The sequence below is a fragment of the Sinocyclocheilus grahami genome, unplaced genomic scaffold, assembly GCF_001515645.1.
Source record: "Sinocyclocheilus grahami isolate Dianchi unplaced genomic scaffold, SAMN03320097.WGS_v1.1 scaffold376.1, whole genome shotgun sequence".
Lineage (NCBI taxonomy): Eukaryota > Metazoa > Chordata > Actinopteri > Cypriniformes > Cyprinidae > Sinocyclocheilus > Sinocyclocheilus grahami.
Genome location: NW_015505555.1, coordinates 211,326 through 234,174, shown reverse-complemented (window position 1 = coordinate 234,174; position 22,849 = coordinate 211,326). Strand labels below are relative to the sequence as shown.

Sequence of the window (22,849 nt, the reverse complement as noted above, 5' to 3'; positions counted from 1 at the left end):
GGATCACATTTGTTCATTTTGGCCATATTAATATCAGCATCTGCACCAAATTGCATATTTTTGCTCAGTTTGGGCCTCTGAATAAAATTGTCACAATATTATACAATATAATCCATATTTTTTCAATTCTAAAAGGTCATTTTTATAGGGTTATTATAGTCTGAAGCTCAAACTTCGTGCTCTCTGACCGTCTGATGCACACAGAAATGGCAAGATGTTTCTGAAAACTGCTGTTTTTCTGAGTCAGGCAGAATGGATTTCTATCAGTCCATTGGGAGCGCATCATTCTGTCAGAGTTCAGAGTGCTGATATGGGATCAGTTTTCCTCTGCAGAACACGGGTCAGCGCGCTGTAGTCGAGCTTCACACTATGCTATGAATCTAACAGCAGGATTGGTGTGTGTTTGAACAGCAGGGTTAGATATCAGCCAGGCCTTCACAGTTTGCTCTGACTGGAGCCTCCGTTTCCTTTAAAGACGCCCAGCAGAGTTTTCTCACTATTTGCTAGTTTTACTTCTTGAGTAAATGCAGTTGTACTGAGAAATTCCAACGGGAAGAACCAGAATGAATATAATATGTTTGTGTAGCATCCCAGAAGATGATTTTAGAGCTCAGAGGTTGCTGTTTTATAGCTCTGGAGATTTAAATGGTTCATTTAAGTATCAACTTTGCCTCGGATGTTTCTCCTGAAGTTCCTTAGAACACTCTCAGAAAAAAAGGTACAAAAGCTGTCACTGGGGCGGTACCTTTTCAAAAGGTAAACTTTTGTACCTTTTAGGTACTAAAATGTACACTTTAGGTACTTATATGTATCTTTAAGGTACCAATATGGACTCTTTAGGTACAAAGGTGTGACTTTTGAAAAGGTACCACTCCTGTGACAGCTTTTGTACCTTTTTTTTCTGAGAGTGAAGAAAATAAAAGGCACTGAGTCAACAGATGTTATACAGTAAGAGTACAGGTATAGAGCTGTACTATATATAAAGAGAGAGAGAGAGGGGTTATATCTGTATCATTGAGATACTGTTATATTTTTTATTAACCGTTTGAATCTGTTATTTCCGTTTTTATTTTAAAATTAAAGTTTTTTTTTCAATATTTCTTTATTTTTTAGTTATTTTAGTACATCAAGTTAAACTAAACTCAAAAACTCAAATGAGAGATTTAATGAGATTTGTTTTATTTTATTTCAAATAACGAAAATGTTTTTTATGACTTTAGTTTTTTTAATTTGTGTGTATATCCTTTTTCCCTCAAATATATATTTTTTTACATTTTTCATGTTGATCCAAACCTGTAATTTTTCTTTCTTCCATGTTTTGAAAGAGGACGTTTTGAAGAATGTTCAAACTGCTCTTTCTTTACAATGCAAGTGAAGCTCCAAAATGGGGGGGGAAAGCCACTTCAGCAACTTAGTATTATTATTTACTTATAATCTTGTTCTGTATGGGTTTGAAGCAACATGAGGGTTGCTATTTATCCCTTCAAGTTGCCATTTTGCAGCGATCTTAATGTGATTTCTGTCCTCCTCTTCCACATGCATGTACCATTACACGATTTTTCACTCTGAAAAAAAAAATCTGACAGAAACAGGGAGTATTACTTCAGGTTTTTTGGGGGAAATGTTCTTCCTGGTCTTTTAACTCCATATAAAGCGTTCGACACGTGTGTAGTTCACACGTTTGATAGTTCCTCACCTTTCTGCCTGTCTCTCCGGCCTTCAGGGAAAATTCATCCTAAAACACAAGCGTTCTCTCTTTATTCTCCAAAAAAACTCTGTCTCTTTTCATTTCTCCAGCAGTCAGGTGCTTTCTCGGTGAAATCTCTGAGATCTGGCCTCTGAAGCGGTATCACGGGGCTCCATATGCTGCCGGCAGGAATAAAGGATGCTTTTCTGAGCTCGGGATGACGAATGACATGTTCAGGCTTTCAGAGCGAGAGAATTAGCATCAGTGCATTATACTACATTAAGACTCGGAAGAGCTTTTCTATTTCCTTTTGTGTTTGGGTTTTAATGCCTGTCAGTTGTGTGTTGTGTGCTGTAGTTCTGACCCCTGACAGCAAGAACAAATTACTGGATTTTACAGTTTTCTGAAGAAAATGAGAGTGCTTCCTGACTGTGTGAAACTTATTGCTGTTAATGCTGTGCTGGGTGGTTGCTAGGGATAGTTTTAGGTGCTTTTTTGTACATTTGTATGTTGTTGCTAGGGTGTTTAGGGTGTTTTTTAAGCATATTGCCATGCAGTTGCATTTTGATAGGGTGTTTTGACTATTTTATTGCATCACTATGTAGTTGCATAGTGTTTTGTGGGTGATTTCTATGAGGTTTCTTACAGTCTAACCGATAGTCTGGTCTGTACATATGGCTCGAGTTCTTTATTCAGCGTGCATCTGTGGGATTTTTTCTAGTGAAAAATTGTGCACATATCATTGGGGAATCATTAGTTATGCTTCAGGATTTAATATTCAGAGTTAGTGATCTTGATAAACCACTATATTCGAGTGTGAGTTGGACTAATGATGCTTAACTTGATGAAGCCTTATTAACCTACCAGCTCAACCTACAAAGATGCATTTGAATGATTTGAAGGGCTTTTAGAGGTAAGACATTATTGTACTTCTATGTTTCATAGGAAGCAGCACTAAAGCTGTAAAAGAGCACTAGAACACACACACACAAGCATGCGCTTAAGTGGCTTGTCTGTGTTTTCAGATCTAGCTGGTGGTGCACGGTATGGAGACTTGAGGTATCCCTGGGGTCGTTACACTGAAAGTTCAGGGCAGCCTGTATGAGGAACACACGCAGTATTTCAATTCAATGCTTTTCACAGTTCACAGGAGATCATTTAAAGCACGATGGCGCTCGTTCTGACAGTTTGCTAACATTTATTTCATATGTTAATGGCCGTTTCATTCAGTCATTCATTGCACCAGGAAAAAGAGTGTGACACTTCAATGCCATCGGAGCGTCTCTCTTCTCTTTACACACACACAGACGGTCTTTCTCTTGTTTTTTCATGAGTTTTCCTTTAAGGACAGAACAATGACAGCCACTACAGGTTCATGCTGCCAACACAATCTATGAATATATACTTAAACATAGGTATTTTTATGCAAAAATTAAGCAAAGAGTTGGAGTCGAGCAGGTAAACTAGCTAAATTAACAACAAAATAATAATAGTAATAATGAAGATTTTGATTACATTTTGCATTTATGCATTTAGCAGACACTTTTATCCAAAATGACTTATAATAATAATTAGAATATTATTAAATAAAAAAAACGAATGATTATTAAAATTAAGTGTGTATATATAATTTAATTTGAATGGATTTTAATATTTATATTAATATTTACATTTGTTTTTATTACATTAAATTGTAATTAATTATTATTTTATATATATAATATTTTCGGGGTTAAAATGTGACCTGGATGGTTTTTCCACTCCATGTCGTAAAGACCTGGAGAGACACTTGCACCGTCTCTGCTGTGTTTATGGAATAGCAACCGTAAAATTAAACAAGACAGAAATGCATTATGGGAGCTGACGGAGGCGCCCCGGGCCAGGCAGGAAGAGACTGAGCTGCTACTTTTGCTGACGATTTATGAAGTAAATTTTCTTTAAAGCCGGTTAGTCCAACTTACAGCTCCGTGCCCCGAAAACTTCCCTAAAAACCACAGAAGGGCTGTTTCCTAAACATAACCACTCTGCTGCACTCTCGTAAACATGATTCCTTCGGTGGGGGGTTGGAAAGTTGATTATTCGTATCCGTAGGTGCTTGGCCTGGTGAACGACATGTCTGTTGGATTATTTCTGCTGTTTTATGTGGAAGGAAGGCTTAGAGAGCAGAATATAACAAATAATTGAGCTGAGACTATTTGTGACTGGCCATTTAAGCATGGATCAAGATATATAGAAATATATGGATATGGGAAAAATTTTTTATCACGTTATATTTCTTAATTTCGATCGATACGATATAATTCTGATATCGATATGAACAATATTTTAAAAAGCCTCCGAAAAACTGCCAAGAACGCCCACATCAGATGTCTGTACCTACACACTTCAGAAAAATGAATTTGCCAAGTCTATGAAACCTCCTCCTATAAAACTATATAATATTTTAGAAATAAAAATGGTACAAATAAATTAATGTTCACCTTTTATTTGTATTTAGCCTTCATACAAACAAGAAATGTGAAATTACCATCAAATAAACACGAGACTCTTAGACTCACCTTATTAATGTTAGTATCTTTAACTTTATAACATAGGCTGATTATTCTTAACAAAAGTGCATCGGCCAGGATAAAGAATATGAAAAGTGCTCAGAGTTGCTGCAGAAAACAAAACAAAAAGAGTGAGCAACAACAAAAACACATGTTGCTGGAGGCTTATTGAAAATGCAAATTGATTCTCTGCCAGCAGGAGGCGCTTCTGGAGCGGCAGAAACAGCGGTATCCTCGGTAACGGCTGAACACAAAGCAGCGCTGCGCTCATGAATGCTACTTTATCAGATAAAACAAAAATGCCATCAAAACTTTTCTCAAGACTGTCGGTTCCCTTCAAAGATACATTCACTGGCGCTGCATTTTGATTTTGAAACGTGTAGTGCTCATCAGTGTTGGGGAAAGCTACTTTTAAAAGTAATGCATTACAATATCATGAAGAAGCAGATATCGACCTCTTTTGGAAGACCAAACAAAGTAGTTTCGCTTTCACAACAAAACACACAGCGCCTTCACGGCATGGCGGTGGCAACAACAATACTACAGTGAGAATAAAAGTTACGCCTTCTTTCTTTGCGTGAACATTTGGGCGGCGTTATGCAAATCTTCCCACATCGTGACATAGACATGTGGGGGTGTGTTAGAACGAGCCGTTTTAGGTAGGCGTGGTTGACTTAACTTTCATAAAAAATATCTCTTTGGATTTGAGACTTTAGTCTTTGCAACTTTACAGATCTTCTTTATGCACCAAGAGCTTGTAAAGGAAAATTTAAATTGCATCATATGACCCCTTTAATTATTGCAGGTTTGCGTCATATTCTGAGTTGCATTATTTTTATTCATTTGGAGGAATAATGAATCTGTGTTTTTTTTTGTGAGTGAGATGAATTAATGCATATTCATATTTATTTTAGAACTACAGTAACATCTTCTGATTTCTCTCAACATGGGGACAGGAGAGCTGTCAATCAATAAATTGGAAAAAAAAGCAACTTGCGTTACGTATTTGAAAAAGTAACTCCGATATTCTCTTGTAAATTAGAAAGTAATGTGTTACTTTACTAGTTACTTGAAAAAAAGTAATCCAATTATGTAACTCGCGTTACTTGTAATGTGTTACCCCAAACACTGATGGTTATGTATTTTCAACTAAGTCAGCCACCACAAATAAATCAATGTATGGGAAACACTTGTAATGTATATCAGAAATGTATTTAAAAATCATATCAGCATTATTGAAAAAATATATCGCAATATATATTGATATTGAATTATTGTCCAGCCCCAATTGACTCATATTTTTCAGCTGAAATATAGTAGTCAACATTTGAAGTGGATCAAAAAGTTCATCAAAGTTGTCCTAAGACGAGAAAGCATTTTGGTTTGGGGTTTTAGGACATCTTTGATGAAAGGTTTTGATCCACTTCAAATGTTGACTAGTGTATAGAAGTCATCAAACAAGATGCATTTAATTGAGAAGCAGCACTGCCTAAGATATTAAGATTTGTCATCATTTTGTCTTTTATATGGGTGATTTTTAATGTGATGCTGGGGTGTTCTATGTATGTTTATTTGTTTTTTATTTTCATAAACAAGTAGCAGTATGGTTAGCAGAACTAGGCTGTTCTGGATGGATGTGTCTGGCAGAGCTTCGTCTTGGGGTTGTTAGGGTGTTTTGAGTTCGACAAGCCAAGAAACAATGAAGAAACATTGTGAGGGAGTTTCGTACTCGGATACGGTGATCATCTTTGTCAGGCCATGAGAAATGTTTTCTCTTACTACGTCGTGTGCCTCTTATTCACACACACACACACACACACACACACAGTGCAGCTCTAATGTATGCCCATATTTATCCTCCTCCCATAAAGTTCCTCTCTCTCTCCTTTCGTTAAGTTCTACAGCTTCACTTCAAAGTCTTGCAATCGCTCAGTAAGTTGCGTCTGACTGCGCTCAACGTTTTACTGGGAATTCAGTCAAACCTAACATTTCTCATTTATGTGATTTACGAGTGGACTCAAATTAGTCATGAACGATCCAGGTTCCTTACACATCTTTCTGATGTGTATTTTTGGATGGCTTCTGTAAAAGCAAGCATCAGTTTGAGTGTATCTGCGTGTGGGTTTGTTTTCATGTGTGTCAAGCGCACAGCTATGATTCCTCAAACAGCGTCTCTGCACTCACGGGCCGTTTGTGGTCCTCAGGTTCTCCAGCGACCCGATGTTCTGATCTTCCTATAGACTGTAGTCATAGATGACATATTTAATTTAATGTGAAAAAGTCCATATTGTGTTTTGTAACCCATTTTCCCATTTTTCCCCCCTAGAATATACAGAAAAGAAAGTTTGGAATTACATTGAACGGGCTTGTATCAAATTAAATATGCCGTCAACTCCAATTGAGGGGTTTTTCCTTGTTTCTCTGACCTTTGAATGTTCCCGAGGCGTTTAAAACGGTGTACCTGCTTTTGTTTACACCTCCCACACAGGTACGAGAAGATTGAGGTCATAAATGAACACGGCTAATGCCATAAGGTTGTGAGGGACATCGATCGTTTCCTGATTGGTGGGATTTGACGGGTCCCTGATGCGTGATTGGTGCAGAAGCGTTGTTCGTGGAGGTGTTTTTACCGAGCCCGTTCAGCTCAATAAACCTCTACTTCTTTAAACCTGATTAAATGAGTTTGTCCTGATTGTTTATCGAGAACTATCGGTCTGGCTGCTGGAATTCCCGTGGGTGTGTTGAGCTCACAGCGATGCGAGTCAGGAAAACTCTGACGACTCGAGGTAATTGTGTTCCATGAAGTGTGCTGAACAGTTTGATGGTTTTAGATGCTCTCTAGTCTTAGATTAGCTGCCTACAGATCCTAACTCTTATACTATAGCAGCCAAATCTTGAATTATAAAATCTATTAATTAATCAAAATCTTGCGCAATATAAGGTGGACAGATTGCCTTGTTCCGTCAGTCTTGACCCCTTAATGATAATCTCCACTTATTTATTTATTTTATTATCATTATTAATATTATTATCATTATTATTATGTATTTACTGTTAAATTATGATTTATTATTTTATTCAGAGCTTGTTTTTATTTTATTTGAATTTTTTCGTCTTTTTTATGTGATTTTGTATTTATTTAATCTTATTTTATTTAAATGTTTTATCAATTTTATTTTAGATTTTTTTAAACAGCTTGGTTTTTATGTTATTTCATTTATTTATTTCATAATCTTTATTTAATTTTTATTTTTTTATGAATTTTATTTGTTTTTCCACAAAAAGCTTTTTTAATCATTTATTTCATTTTATTTGATAATATTTTTAGTTTATTTATTTGCATTTGATAATTTTAACAATTTATAAATTTTATTATTATTGTTATTTATTTTTAATTTTAACAGCTTGGTTGTTTTGTGTTATTTCATTTGTATTTTAGAACCTTTTTTATTCATTTTAATTGTAGTTTAAAAAAAAAAATTTTTTAAATATATTTTTTCATGTTATTTCATTTTCATTTCATTTTTCAGTCTTAAGCAGCACAAGTATATTTGTAGCAATAGCCAACAATATATTGTATGGGTCAAAATTATTGATTTTTCTTTTATGCCAAAAATCATTAGGATATTAAGTAAAGATCATGTTCCATGAAGATATTCTGTAAATTTCCTACCGTAAATATATCAAAACTTCAGTTTTGATTAGTAATATGCATTGCTAAGAACTTCATTTGAACAACTTTAAAGCTGATTTTCTCAATAATTAGATTTTTCTGCACCTTCAGATTCTAGATTTTCAAATAGTTGTATCTCAGCCAAATATTGTTCTCTCCTAACAAACCATAGATCAATAAAAAGCTTGTGTTCAGCTTTCAGATGATGTATACATCTCAATTTGAAAAAAATTACCCTTATGACTTAATGATTTTTTTGTATATATATTCTTAATATATATATTTTTTTTTTGGTATTTGGTCACAAGGATAATCCTGATTCTCAGCCTCACCAGTCAGATTCTTCACCAGCTCATTCATCAGTCATTTGTAAGTGGAATGACTGATCTTGAAACAGGAATACATTAACTTCCGGTTGAAGCAGACACATTTGACCTTTATCATTTGTGGTCTCATCTCACCCCACGTCTATCAGAAGCGAACACAAACTCATGCCCGCTGCTCCAGCAGACGCTGTGAGCTCCGATCTCACCTCAGACTGCTCATCTCTACAGCAATCTGAGTGACCTGTGTGCAGTCGTCTGGAGATGATCACTGACCTTTTGTAAGATCTGGCCTGTCAGCGGCCTCCGTCATGGAGTTTAATGATGACTGGATGATCTCACCACCTCATGCTCTCTATCGTCCTTGACTTCCTGCTGTGTCTCCTCTTTAATGAGTTCACCTTCAGACCTGCAAGTATTATGCATCTTGTCGGTCTGGTTCTGGCCCATCCTATTTAATTTGCTGTGTTATTGAGGATATGAAAAGGCTAAAAGCTGTGCTGTTATATTTATATAACTTTATTTTTGTGTGTATATGTATGTGTATATATATATATATATATATATATATATATATATATATATATCAGTTTAAAATATTTTTTTTTATTTTATAATCTTTCATTTTAGTTTTTATTTTGTATTTTTGTATTTTTTATGGATTTTATTATTTAAATTTTTTTTTTATTAACAATGCATTTATTCTGATATTTTTATTTTTATTATTTTATTTTTAATGTTTTATTTTTTATATTTTTACAAGGTTTCTGTCATTAAAATTATTTTTTATTTTATTTTTTTAATTTAATGCTGCTGTACCTTTAAGACTTTCTTTAATGACTTTTATATTAACAAATGTTTGCTTGCTGACTTTCATCAAAGTAGCCGTATTACTGAATTATGGTCTGGCTGGACTGGACAGGGAGTTTTGCCATTCAGAGTATGTCTAGCTAGTACATCAAACTGAAAGGTGAAAGAAAATTCTGTATGAAATGAAATGACCCTTTTGACGTCTAGTCTTTCTGCATTCATTAAGGTGCTGTGCTTTTCAACGAAAGCTTTTCTAGACCCGAACTCATCCTGAGTGCCTACAGCTAAACCGTATACTTTCAGCTAATGCATCTGGACCTTTTTAAAATGAACACCACTCTGCTTTCTGCATTAACAGCATTCGCTGCTTTCCCCATTAACACTGGAAGTGAATTAATGCTGTGGCCGGCTCTGTGACTCCATTAACGCCTTCAGTAAACACAGCATATATGTCATTACTCTGTGGTCATTACGCAATCACTAAAATATTAAAGATTAACACAGTCACGTTATGCCAGAGATCGTCGGCTCACGTGAGGAATGTAATTTATACAGTGAAGACTATGCAGTGTTATTTTACATTTGATTATTCAATTCCTGTACCTTATCTATGCTTGTAATTTGTTTATTTTCTAAGCGGATTTACTCACCTACAAAATCATCGGAATAATTGATAATTTTTTTCCAAATAGGGCTATTCAAGTCATCTGGTGATTTTTTTATTTATTTTTTTCTTCTTCTTTTTTTTTCATATCGCAATATATACCGCAGAAAAACAAAATATCGCAATGTGAGTTTTTTTCCAATATCGTGCAGCCCCACATACAAGTACATTCTCGCCTAAAATGCTCGTAAAACTACATTCCGTGACACAAAACAGTATTATTTTTAAAAATGATAGTGGAGTTGGGCATCCCCCGTGACACTTGCTGTGAGAAGTACGCAACTTCGGCAAGAGGAGTGATACTAACGGTGAAACGGCTGAGTTCTGTTGGACTCTAATAGCAACACTCTTATCAGCCAATCAGATTCGAGGATCAGAAAGCACTGTTGTATAAATATGTGAATCTATGTGAATCCTATTTTAAAGAAAGCTGAGCTATTGTCAAGCTACTGAATGTAGTTTAGTAGCATCAGTGTTTACTTAGTTACTCCAAATACAAAGAAACCAACATATTTGAGACGTTCTCCTCAGTCCCAGAGATGTAAATGAAAGCACACTGTGTGTTTGCATTTAAATGCATCAAATGTTGAATCATTTTCTCTCACATGTGTTCCAGATGTTTGTGTTCCCATAGTGACAGCTGTCGCAGTGGCACAATCATTTATATTCAAGTGTTTCCTCCACCAACAATGGCAGCTCCTCTTTGTTTCAGTGTTGAGGGCTCTCTCCTCTCCTGTGATTGATTTGACATTAGTGAAGCACACGTATCGATTTGAGCCGCTCGTTTGTCAGAGTGTTTCTGTCCTCGGACTCATTACGCTCCTGCAGTCTGTCTCTAACGCTTTTCACACCGTTCAGTGCGGTTTTAGCTTTAGGGCTTGAAAATATTTCTATTACTGCCGCGGTTATTGTTTCACATCTCTCGTGTGAAGTTTAGCATCAGACAGCATTACTAAGTCTCAAATTTACTCTTAATTTAAGATCAGAAATTCAAGAGAGCTTGAATGAAGGAAAATCCTGTCACTTACTCACCTTTATTTGTGAAGATGTTTTGCTGAATTTCAGAGCTGCTATTTTTAACACAGTGAGTGCATATAATGACCAGGAGCTGACAATATAGTTCCTGCGCAATATTCCAAGACGTCTAAAGGCATTCATTTAATGTGTTACTTTCGGTTTCTGAAAGTCTGAAAGTACATTTAAAAAAAATAAAGTAAAATTAAAAAAAAAATTTATAGTTTATTATAGTCACATTTTTTTAAAGATTTTGTCAATTTCAGTTAAGTCAATGGAAGTATTTTAGTTAATGAGAAATTCATGCAAAATTATATATTTATATCAAATATAAATAAATAAATATTTTATATATTATCTAAAAATATTATCTAAAAATCTAAAAAGATATATATATATTTATATGAATTAAATATCAATAAATAAAATGAATAAATACGTAAATATTTTATATATTATATCAACATTAGAAATAACATTTTGGTCACTTCACAGATTCTTCATCTACTTTTGTGTTGCCTGGAAGAAAGTAAATTGAGTAAACATTGACTTTTGCTCAACCATCAGAAAATTACCTTTTCATTTGAAATGAACTGTTCTTTTAAAAATATTAGGGATTCGGCGATACCGATAATGGTGTCGGTATCGGGTCCGATACTGAGTTCCTATACTCATACTCGTTACAATGCACCGATACCAAAACACCGATACCACACAGCATGTGATCAGTGCCGTATTCAGACAAAGAAACACTGGCAACAGAACAACAGACAGCAGAATGGAGTTATTATTAGAGATTAAGGATATCTACGAAGTATGTATGCAATGAATATAATGTTAAACATTCAGTATTAACGCCTGTATAGCTGATGTGCGCGAGCTGATAAGCAAAGCAAGCTGAGTGGATTGAGCGCGCGGCGGCGCACATGTGCGGGCTTGTCGAGTTAATATCCCCTTCTCACAGACATCACTGGAAAGTTTGTAGTTTGGTCGGATATGTCAAAAACATATAAGTAAAACAATGCACAAGTTACGTTACCTAACGTTAGGGAGAGAGAGAGAGAGAGCGCACTTCTGTTGCGTGATCTTTGATGTTTGCTCACTTAGCACATGCATCATTTGGATTAAAACCAAATTGTAAATATAAAACAACATTTATAGGGGCATTCACTATAAACAACATTTATTTTCAACCTTAAGCATACATGACTTTATGGTGAAAGTGAAACTATCAGCCAGTTTAAATGTGCTGGGCTGTACTTGTCCCTCTCATTCTGTACCAACACAAATACGTGCACTTGTTGTGCATGTTTTGCTTGCTTCATGAGTGTTTCTGTATTATGTGAGTCGCTTTGGAGTATAAATCGCAGCACGTTTCGGATGAAAAAAACACTACTTATATTTCTGAAAGATTTATAACGGGTGGTTCCCTGCATTATTACAGCAAAGCGCGTGATTACAGTACTGAGCCGCTGCAACGGAGCAGCTCTAATGCTATTAAATTAAAGATGAGTTACCATAGAGCAAAAAATTTACAGTGAAAGTAACTCAAACTTGTCAAATACATTTGAATGGGAATAAATAAGTGTGAAAATAACTGAAGGATATATCTATTTGATAAATGAAGTTAACCAACTAAAATAATACATATTCTTTTGGTTTCTGTACCCAATATTTAAAAAATGTACAAATACAATGATATCGGTATCGGCAAGTACCAAAAATAAAAGTATCGGTATCGGTTGAGTACTGGAAAAAGTGGTATCAGAGCATCCCTAAAAAATATCACCCTGTTTCACATGTAAATCAGGAGTTGGGTCCTAATTTGTCCCTTCCATCAAAAGACAAGCGTCTTGGCTGTTGCAGCAACCGCCGTCCGTCACACTGAAAGCTGTTTGTGTGGCGGCTCTGAGCCGCATCGTGCATCTGAATGGGACCCTGTGTGGTCTCAGGAGTGTCCTGTTAGTGCCTGCCCTGTTTACACTCCCCCCCGTGAGCGCGTGTGAGGTCTCGTGTTGCTCTTGGAGCGCTCGGACACACGGGGGAAGTGCGAGGAAATGTTTGTGGAGGGCAGATGAAATCCACGGATGAATGGAGGAGATTTTTCTGTCTGTTTGCTTGGTGGTGGAATGTGAGGAGGCGACAGAGATACAGAGGAGGCCTCAATCCTCACCAGCCCTTTGGAAAGAGGGTGATATCTAATGTGACAACATCTTACTATTTCTCACGTGTGCATGTGTCAGCTTTGGGAATCTGATGACATATGGAGAGAGCTGAGGAGGTGTTCAATGTGTTCTCTTTCACTCCATGAAGAAACATCTATGGAATCTTTTCTTTACACAAAAGATTCTTTACAGTGGAAATGATTTCTTGAGACTTAATATAGAAGCTAATTTCCATGCATGGCAATTGTGACTCTTTATCTCACAATTAAGAGATTTTTCTTGCAATTGCGAGTACTCTCGAATCTCTCGATTCTGACTTTTTTCTCAGATTTATGAATTTATATCTTGTAATTGCAAGTTATTAAATGTGGGATGAAAGCTTATAAATTGCAATTGTGAGATACAAGTTCACAATTTTGAGTAAAAAAAATTACTATATTGTGAGTTTGTCTATATCCATTATATTTTTTTATGGGTTTATGTTAGTAAGTTAGTAATTGGGAGATGTATACTCTGGCTTTCTAGAAAAAAGTCAGAATCCCAAGTTTGTAACTTGCAATTGTGAGAAATAAACATGAAATTTGGAGAAGAAAGTCTGAATTGTGAGAGATAAACTTGCAATAGCAAGAAAAAAAATCTAAATTGCAAAATGTACCTTTTGTTATATATTAATTCCAGGGTGGATTTTATTCTTAATCCATATTAATCAGGTCCATTTTAATATTGAATGGTACCATTTTTAAAATTAGTCTAATTCTCCATTTTTCAATAAATGGTCAATTTTAGTTTAGTCTATAAAAAGAAAATTTTAGTTGATGAGAAATTAATGTAAATTACTTATTTATATAAAATAAGTGAATAAACATTTTATATATTATCTAAAAAACTGAAATAACATTGTAATATTAAAAATAAAAACAACATTGATTATACATTGTGACAGTGACTAAGATTGAATTATTTAAAATAATCTTATTTTCTAGATTTTTTAAAAAAAATTGGGTAAAAAATAAAAATAATAATAGTTAGTACGTTGTTAGTTACCCACTGTTATTTTTTTCCTCATAATATTTTAATCAGCAGGTTATTTAATTTAAAATAATTAAATTATCACAATGGCATTTTTGTCATTATTATTAACAATATGAAAATTAAAAAACACTCTGCATTATAAAACTTTTCTGTCAATAATTTTGTTGACTAAATTAACATTGGTTGCGGCAAAAATAATAATTAAAAAAAGTTTTTAAACTTTAAAATGTTTGGTATATCCCAGGTGTAGATATATAGGTGACCTTATCTCATCTGCACTGAAACTGATATATGCTCTATCACTAGCCTAGCTGCTCTTAGCACTGTGATGTGTTGTAAAGCTCGCAGCACTTAGAAAGTCTAGAAAATCCTTAAAAGCACCAACTGTTCATTCATAGCTCCGAGTGAAAGAACAGAACAGAATCACAAGTTCCAGTGAGAGAAATATGAGCTGGCCTCAGAGATGTTGTGTGAATGTCTGTCGCGCGTGTGTGCGTGTGCGTGTGTGTGTGGATTTGTCTGCCTTCAGGCTGTAGACAGCTCCAAGCTGTGTTTAATGATTCCCCTCCGGTGTCTCTCCGTCACATCAGAGATGGATGCAGTGAGATCGGAGGCCGGATCTTTGCAGACGTGCACACAGCATGTGAATGGATCACACACGACATTATTTGCTGGAGCTGCACGCTTGCACAAACACACACTCTCTCACATACTTGTGTGGGTTTTCTATGTGGGCTGCAGGCAGATACACTGGCATCTTCACTGCTCCAGTGTGTGTGTGTGTGTGTCTGTGGTGTGCTGGGATTTTCATGTATTCCTTCTCAAAATACCAGCAGGCTGTCAGAGCATCTGTTTGATGTTCTGTCGCTCAGCTTCACAACTCAGAGCCTCAGATTCTGTGTGATTCAATGAATGAATGAATGCACTAGAGGAACATGGGTACACAACTAGCCAACACAAGAGTGTCTTGCGTGTTGCTATGTGCTTGCAAAGGTGATCTGAAAGATTTTTTGCACAATGCTGAAATCTAATACTTAGTGCCACAGGTTTGAACAACTGCCAACTTAAGTTTAGTAGTACTAGTGCTAGTTTAAGTAAATTAAGCAGTGTTAGAGTTTTTGTGTGTGTGCATATGAATTAATGCATGTGTGTATTGGTAGAGTTTGTCAGTGTGTTTATGATGGTCTTATCAATGCAGACAGAGTATTAGTGTTTGTCTAGTCTGAATGTATGTTTGCGTATGTGAACTATGAGTTTCTCTGACAGGCTCAGTAAAGTGTTTACACACAGTGGCTCTGTCTGCCAACAGCACATTGTTCTGTCCTTATTTGCCCGGCTTGAGTCCTGATGCAGTCACACATCTTCACTGAAGGAGAACCGTGTGAGTGTCGTGTCTTCAGGCCTGTTGCGTCAGTCCTCTGGGATTTTGTGTGCTGTTAAAAGCGCTATGTGTGTGTGTCTGTGAATCGGGTCGTAGGCTCGGGCTTATTTACAGACCTGTCAGCAGACCTCTCACACACACACACACACACACACACCACTCTAGTGCTTCTAGACCACAACAAGTCCTACATCAGCCAGGGCACATAAATAGCCCAGGAGAGCATTAGGATGTCAGAGACGCTCTGGGCTCTCATACATTCAGCTGTTAGAGAGAGTGCAGTCTGTACGGTGAATTATAAAGCTCTTCCACAAACTTCAGGAACATCTTTGAACTTGTGCAGGCTCGATAGCGTGAGATTAAAGACAAGAGAGAAATAACAATCTTCTTGGTGTTTGTGTTTGTGTGTAAGGATTCTCTTGGGGTTTAAGATCTGTTTATTTGTGCTTCATCTTTTGATGAATTTTCAAAGCAATTAATGGCACAAAGTGTTTTATTTTTCCTTTTATATGAAATATTAAATATTTAGTGCACGCTTGTGCTAAATGAGTATTTGTTGATTAAATCTTTCGCTTCTTTCTCCTCTACATACATTACTTACCTTTGTCATATTCACAAAAAAAGGAGGAAAAGAACAAAAACATAATTTTTTTAACTTTTATTATTATTATTTTAGTTGTGTGTATTCTGCATTTTTTTATAATTTATAATTTCTTTAAATATGTAAGTTAGGGATGCTCCGATCAGGATTTTTGCAGCCGATACAGAGTACCGATTTCTTGTCATGGTGATCAGCCGATACCGATTCTGATGCTTCAAGCTTTATGTAGACTGTTTCATCGGGCACACGCGCCTGACCCGAAGTTAACTTCCGGTCTGTGTTTGTTTATCAGTCTGGCTGTGGCGCGGGGTACAAACGCAGTTAAAGTTAAGGTGATGAGTAGACTGAAGTTGGGCTCAAATGCAGATTATTTGCGGGTGCATAAAATAAATCATAAATGATACAAATATTAACTAAATATTTTTAAATACATTTTGTTTGTGTGTGTGTGTGTGTGTGTGTGTTCGTTCTCCAGATCGGGAAGTTGCAGTGACAGAAACGGTGACATTCCAGATAAAGTTTGAAAGGAGTAAAGCTTGTGTTAATGCTATTGAGTAGGCTAATATGGCCAAAGAAGTTATTTTGTTTTATAAATAAATATTCATTTAAAAGCAGCCCACGATCAGCGTATTATGTTACCGTTACCCCTTACGGTTCTGACGAGGTATTGTTCCGTCCTCCACACTGATAACTCACAAAAGACTATTTTTAGCCAAGCAGCGCGGAGAGCCGCTTCAGAAACGTGCCGTGGCTGGCTGATAAACACAAGCATTAGAGCGGCTGCGATCAGCTCCAGTTCCCGTGGAGCCGCGCCGCAGACATGTGCAGTGAGGCACAGATCAGCTCTAACGTCACTGAATCTGCTGTTAAAAATGAACCATACATTCATCATATCATCATGCAAAACATACACGACAAATAGCAAATTTTTCATTGTTTCTCGAAACGTCATAGCATTTCCACACCGACGATGACATGACTGCGGCGCCAAATCATTTATGTCCCCACGCATCATGTACGTTATGTGTTGACGTCATCAAATTGCGATCGGTTCGTGTGATCGGCCAAGTTAGTGAGTACCGATCAAGTCATAAAATGTGATTATCGGCCGATAGCGATCTCCGGCCGATCGATCAGAGCATCCCTAATATAAGTGTGTTTAGACAATGACCTATATAATATTTTTGAGTGTTTAAAAAAAAAAAAATTATATTTTGTTAAAGTCCCCCTGTAGTGAAAATCAAGTTTTTTATGTTGTTTGTGTGGTGTTTTCAATTTGCTTTTAGACAAACCATGTGCCAATCCATTAATCAACACCATTGCTGAGTATTTTCTCCTTAAAACTTGTAGTTTCCCAATGGCAGTCACAGAAACGCGGTTTGAAACAGCCATCGGTTTGCTTCGTCACAAAATTCAATAACCAATCACGTCAAGGGATAGATTCCTATCATTAGCATATCCCTCTCTCCATTTATACAAACGCGGCGCGCATAGAGATCGCATGCAAAATATACCAATACGATTACCAGCACAAAACCAAAAATAAAATACAGCAAAAAACCCAAGAAGCCTTGGTTTAACATGAATTTAGAACCGCTAACTTGAATAATAACCCGCGGCAACAGTGTAAAAGTAGCCCGGAGTCCGCAATTCACACGCATTACTCGTGGGCACGAATTAAGAATCACAAACTTGGCTGCATTCGAGTCTTGAAGGCATTTTGAGGACGCAACATTAAGTAAATAACTTTAACGAATGTTACAGTATCCACTGTAGTTGTCCGCTAGGAAAAACATAGTTTTATCAGTCATTATCCGTGGATCAGGAGGCCCTGGCTGGTGTGACTGAGTGGAGGCGGGGCTAGTTTGCGTATTCATAGATCCACGTATAGTAAATGAGGCAAGGGTGTAGAGTTCCATTCAAGCTATTTTAAGGCAAGAGAAAATTATTTTCACAAGAATAAACATTTAAATGTGTAATTTTGATGATCAAAGATGAGTTTTAAGGGATAACATTTTTGACTACAGAGGGACTTTTTGTAATAAAATATCCAAAAACTACTTGCACAGTCTGATATATTTCATGCAGCTGTGTATTTATGTTATGCCAAAAATTCCAGAGGATTTGTAAATCCAGTGAAATTCCCATTTGAAATGATGACTCGTCCCTGATCATTGTCGCCTAGCAATGACGTAATATCCGCATATCCTCAGTTTGCGCTTGTAGAAACTACGGCAACACAGTGCTGTACAGTTAAACTACATCCATTACGGCTGTCATGAATAAAATGAAAATGAAATGAAAAGTGTTGACCACAGCATTAAATTTAAATCTGATCTAGTTGCGGCATGATTTTTTTACGTGTTTTTACAGTGTTGAGCATTATAACCAATCACACACGAGTCTGTTGAGCTTATGAATACAATGGCCAATCAGAGGCGTTCAGATGAGTTTTTGTTCAGTGCACACACTCGCCGACTGAATTCAGCTCTGATGCAAATTCTGTCATCATAAACAAAGTGCAGATGTACGTATGATGCAAGAGATTCATTTATAAAACCGTGTATAGACAGCTTTACTGATTATAAGGGGAGTTTTTTTTTTGGAGTGCTTAAACTCGCGCTAGAATTAAGTCAGTCATAATGTTCTTTGACAATGTAAATGTTCTCTGCTTGCATTCTCTGTATAATTTATTCTCTGTTTGAATAGCTGTGAAAGGTACAGGTAATAAAAAAATGTATTCATTACCTCATCCGTGAACATCCTCCTTTATAGGGTCATCAAGCTTTGCCTTTGTTATTGTTTTGTAAATGCAAAACAATAACAAATCAAAAACTTACATATTGTGCCTTTAAGATTTGATCACAGTTTACCTTTTTTTTTTTTTTTTATATATTCAGTTATGAATATTAAAGCAGTGCTTTCAGTATTAACCTCATCTGATAAGTTTAAATCAATCAACAGTCAAGGGTCATTTAGTATATATTTCCTTTAAAACTGTTCTTTTATTCCTTATTTGAGATGAATGTTAATTCGGGGCAGGCTTTGAATAAATTCTATTTAAATTAGCAAGTTGGTGAGTTAAACTGGAATTCAAAGACAAATCCGTTTCTCTTCATTGAAATGAGCCTCTTCAATTAATAAGTATGCATTAATCAATGTATTAATAAAATAAGTGGAATATGATCGTGAACAAACCCTCCGCTGTGCTGTTCAAACATGCTTAATGGCTGCTCGTCTCCCAAGCTTATTTGCTAATTGGTTTGACAAGACCATTAGTGTTATTTACTTAATTTCTCCAGAGTTAGCAAAGCATCTAATTTCCATCTGTAGCTCCTCGGGGTTGGTTATTTGAATTGTTCTCGCTTAATTTCTTCGTTCTGTCAGTGTAGAGATTAAGTGAGCTTTACTGTATGAGTGTAACGCAGCTGATCTGTTCGTTTCTCGCAGGACTTCCACGTTTCCTCAGTCAGCCGGAGGGTGTCTCGGTGCGCATGGGCGGCACTGAGATGCTGAGCTGTGAGGTGACGGAAGAGCTCGTCCCGTTCACCCGCTGGGAGAGGGATGGTCGGCCCGTGGAGCTGTACGACAGAGTCATACAGCTGCCCAGCGGAGCTCTGGTCATCAGCAACGCCTCCCAGAGCGACGCCGGACTCTACCGCTGCACCATAGACGGCCTGGGACCGGCCAAAACCACAGAGGAGGCAGAACTACAGGTGTCTGCAGGTACAGACAGACACACAGTGTGCTGTGATTGTAAACGCTTCAGAACTAAGGGGCCGTTTACACGACAACGTTTTCAGCAAAAAACATGAAACGTTTTATGCGTTTTGCCTGTTCGTTTAAACGACAACGGCGTTTTGGGGACTGAAAACGCATATTTTTGAAAACGGGTTTCAAAGTAGAAGTTTTTGACAGCGGCACTGTTGTCGTTTCCGTGTAAACAGCCAAAACGGGAATCTTTGAAAACGCTGACGTCATGCGTGTGCGTAGTACGTGTTAGGTGTGTAGACATGCGCAGTACGTGTCGATTTTAAAGGCAAGCGCGAACAAACATACACAACATTGGTGCAGCACATGGTACTGTTGTTGATGCTCAAGAGTTTGCTAACGCTTCTTCAGCAAAGTGTGGATTTACTTCACCAATATTACAACCAACAGCGGAAACGAATCATATACATCATATAATCGTCACTTCCCTACAGGTAATTCAGGAAAGTGTGGATTTACTTCACCAATATTACAACCAACAGCGGAAACGAATCATATACATCATATAATCGTCACTTCCCTACAGGTACTGTTTTACGCCAACTACTGGCCTGGCATACGTAATACAGCGTTTGTGGCCGTTTTCGCGGATGTGTGTAAACGCGAATCATTTTGAAAATGTTGTCCTGTATACGTGATGCTTCAAGAAACCTACCTGCAAAGCTACAGTACTGTTAAAAGTTTCAGGCACTTGTGTAAAAATGCTGTAAAATGAGGATGCTGTCAAAAATAATGTCATAAATCGATTTTCTTTATCAGTTAACTTCTATTAAGTAAATTAAATCTACATTTGGTGTGAGCATCCTTTGCGTTTAAAGCAGCTTTTGCCCTCGGTGCACTTGCGCATAGTTTCTCAGGTAGCTTTGCAGGTAAGTTTCTTGAAGCATCTTGGAGACATTATAAAATGAAGTAGAATAAAAATAAATAAATTTTTTGATTGATTAAATTATGAATTTTTCAAAAGTTCATGAGATGATACTGTTTGTTTATATAAATTAAATATATATTTATACATACTTGTTATAACATTTTTAAAGTTAATTCAAATAAGTTAATTAGTTATTATACTATTATAAATATATTATCATTATTATTACTATACATTAAATATATTATCATAAGTAAAATAATAATTTTATTATTATTATTATTACTTCTGTTCATTGAATTGTGAGTTTACTGATAATATTTTTATAGTCACATTTGTGCTATTTTTGTGTGTTTTTGCAGATTCTGGTGTTGAAGAAAAACTGGAGACTCTCCAGGGCCCAGTTGCTGTGGCGAAGGTTGTCGGGGAGAGCGTGTTGTTGCCATGCGTCATGAAGGGATACCCTGCGCCAATGATTCGCTGGACGTTTAACGACCGGCCAATTGACGAGAGGTAAGCGTATAAGAACTGTATTTTTTCCCCTGAACCCATGAGAAAAAACACCACCAATAAATCATGTTGGCACAGAGAATCATACATTTTCCTGTCAAACTCTTGGCTGGATGCAAGAGATTTATACAGGTATGAGATCAGAGCACATCGGTGGGACGGCAAACTCTCTTCCTCAGATCCACACTGGCAGCAGTCGCACTTCCTCGGCGTGGTTTGGCATACTAAAGCAAACTCGTAACAGATAAGCCCCACAGAGCACACAAAAAGAATCCATTCAGTTGCTCTTAATCGACTATTCAACGTCTGTCCAAATTCCTCAGCGTAAAATATCCGTATTATCCGGCGGAGGTAATTACTGACGCCTGTGTAAATGGATATCATAGAGCCACGTGCCGTTCCCACGTGGCCATGTGCGCGGCATATTTATGATGCTCTTATCTGGAACGTGGCTTCGTCTAAAGTCACACTCGCCATTTACACGCCGTAAATTGCCTTACATAGTTTACCTGATAGCCGCTGTCCTCTCTCCCGCTTGGTTTTCCAGAGGAGGTTTGGCTGTTGTCATGCGGTGGACATGAATAATGTAGAAAGGACTGGATTGTCACGGCATGTAAATGGGCTGTCAGGGCTACGGAGCTCTGTCATTCATTATTACACCCTCTGTGCTTGGTATATTTACCCTGATTTGATTTCAGCCGTGGGTTTGGCGATGTTTGCATTGTGGACGTGCAAAAGCGATTACATGCTTTTTATTGCCGCTTTGTCTCTTTTGGTTTCCTAACCCTCTGCGTTTTCTCCCCTTACACACTCCTGTTGTATTACTGCAAATACTGATCTACTGCATCCAAACGCACCAAACTCAAAGCTTTCAAGGTCAACAGCAGAACTGACCGATGTCTGCCAGCATATAGTGGATTAGATTAATAGTGATCTTTGCAACTAAACAGTACTATTACTATTGATCATACTAAGATTAAGGGTTAACCACTTACCCTAAGTATTAAACTTGAAAATGGCATGAATGACACTTCAAATTAATTCAAATTAAGCTTTTTTTTTGCAGTTTTTATTTAAATTTTTACTTTGTGCTTTTGTTTTCTTAAATATTTCTTTTTACTTTTAGTTTATTTTTATTTCAGTTTAGGTAATTTTATTACTTGCACTTAGTACAAGGCAACATTTCTAATATAATTTTTTTTTAAGGTTAAGATTTTGCACCCCTTTCTTTTGTACACATTAATTAATTAATTGTTTTATTTTGCTGTTTGTTTAATATTTATTTATTTATATTGTATTATATCTGTATATATTATATGGTTTTAAATGTAGTAGAACATTTTATATTTATAAGAAATACACCAGAAATATATTATGTATATATACACACCCCTTTTTTTTGTGGATATGCATATATATATATATATATTAGTGCTGTCAAACGATTAATCGTGATTAATCACATCCAAAATAAACGTTTTTGTTTACATAATATATGTGTTTGTACTGTGTATATTTATTATGTATATATAAATACACACACATACAGAATATATTTTGAAAATATCTACACATATATTCATTTATATATTCATATTCTTATATTTTGTTATATCTAAATATATTTAATATATAAACAACATATTTCTCTTAAATATATACATGCATGTGTTTTTATATATACATAATAAATATACACAGTATACACGCATATATTATGTAAACAAAAACTTTTATTTTGGACGCGATTAATCGTTTGACAGCACTAATATGTATGCATGTATGTGTATATATATATATA

The 22,849-nt window shown here is 36.2% G+C and overlaps 1 protein-coding gene across 1 annotated transcript in view; it reads left to right on the top strand.

Annotated features, from left to right (window-relative positions):
* The window catches only part of neo1b (neogenin 1b), a 151,125-nt gene that overhangs the window by 58,110 nt on the left and 70,166 nt on the right, over positions 1-22,849 (top strand). The window contains exons 3-4 of the mRNA XM_016230724.1: positions 19,350-19,625; positions 20,901-21,051. Coding sequence (XP_016086210.1) covers positions 19,350-19,625; positions 20,901-21,051 — 427 coding nt within the window. The remainder of the gene's footprint in view (positions 1-19,349; positions 19,626-20,900; positions 21,052-22,849) is intronic.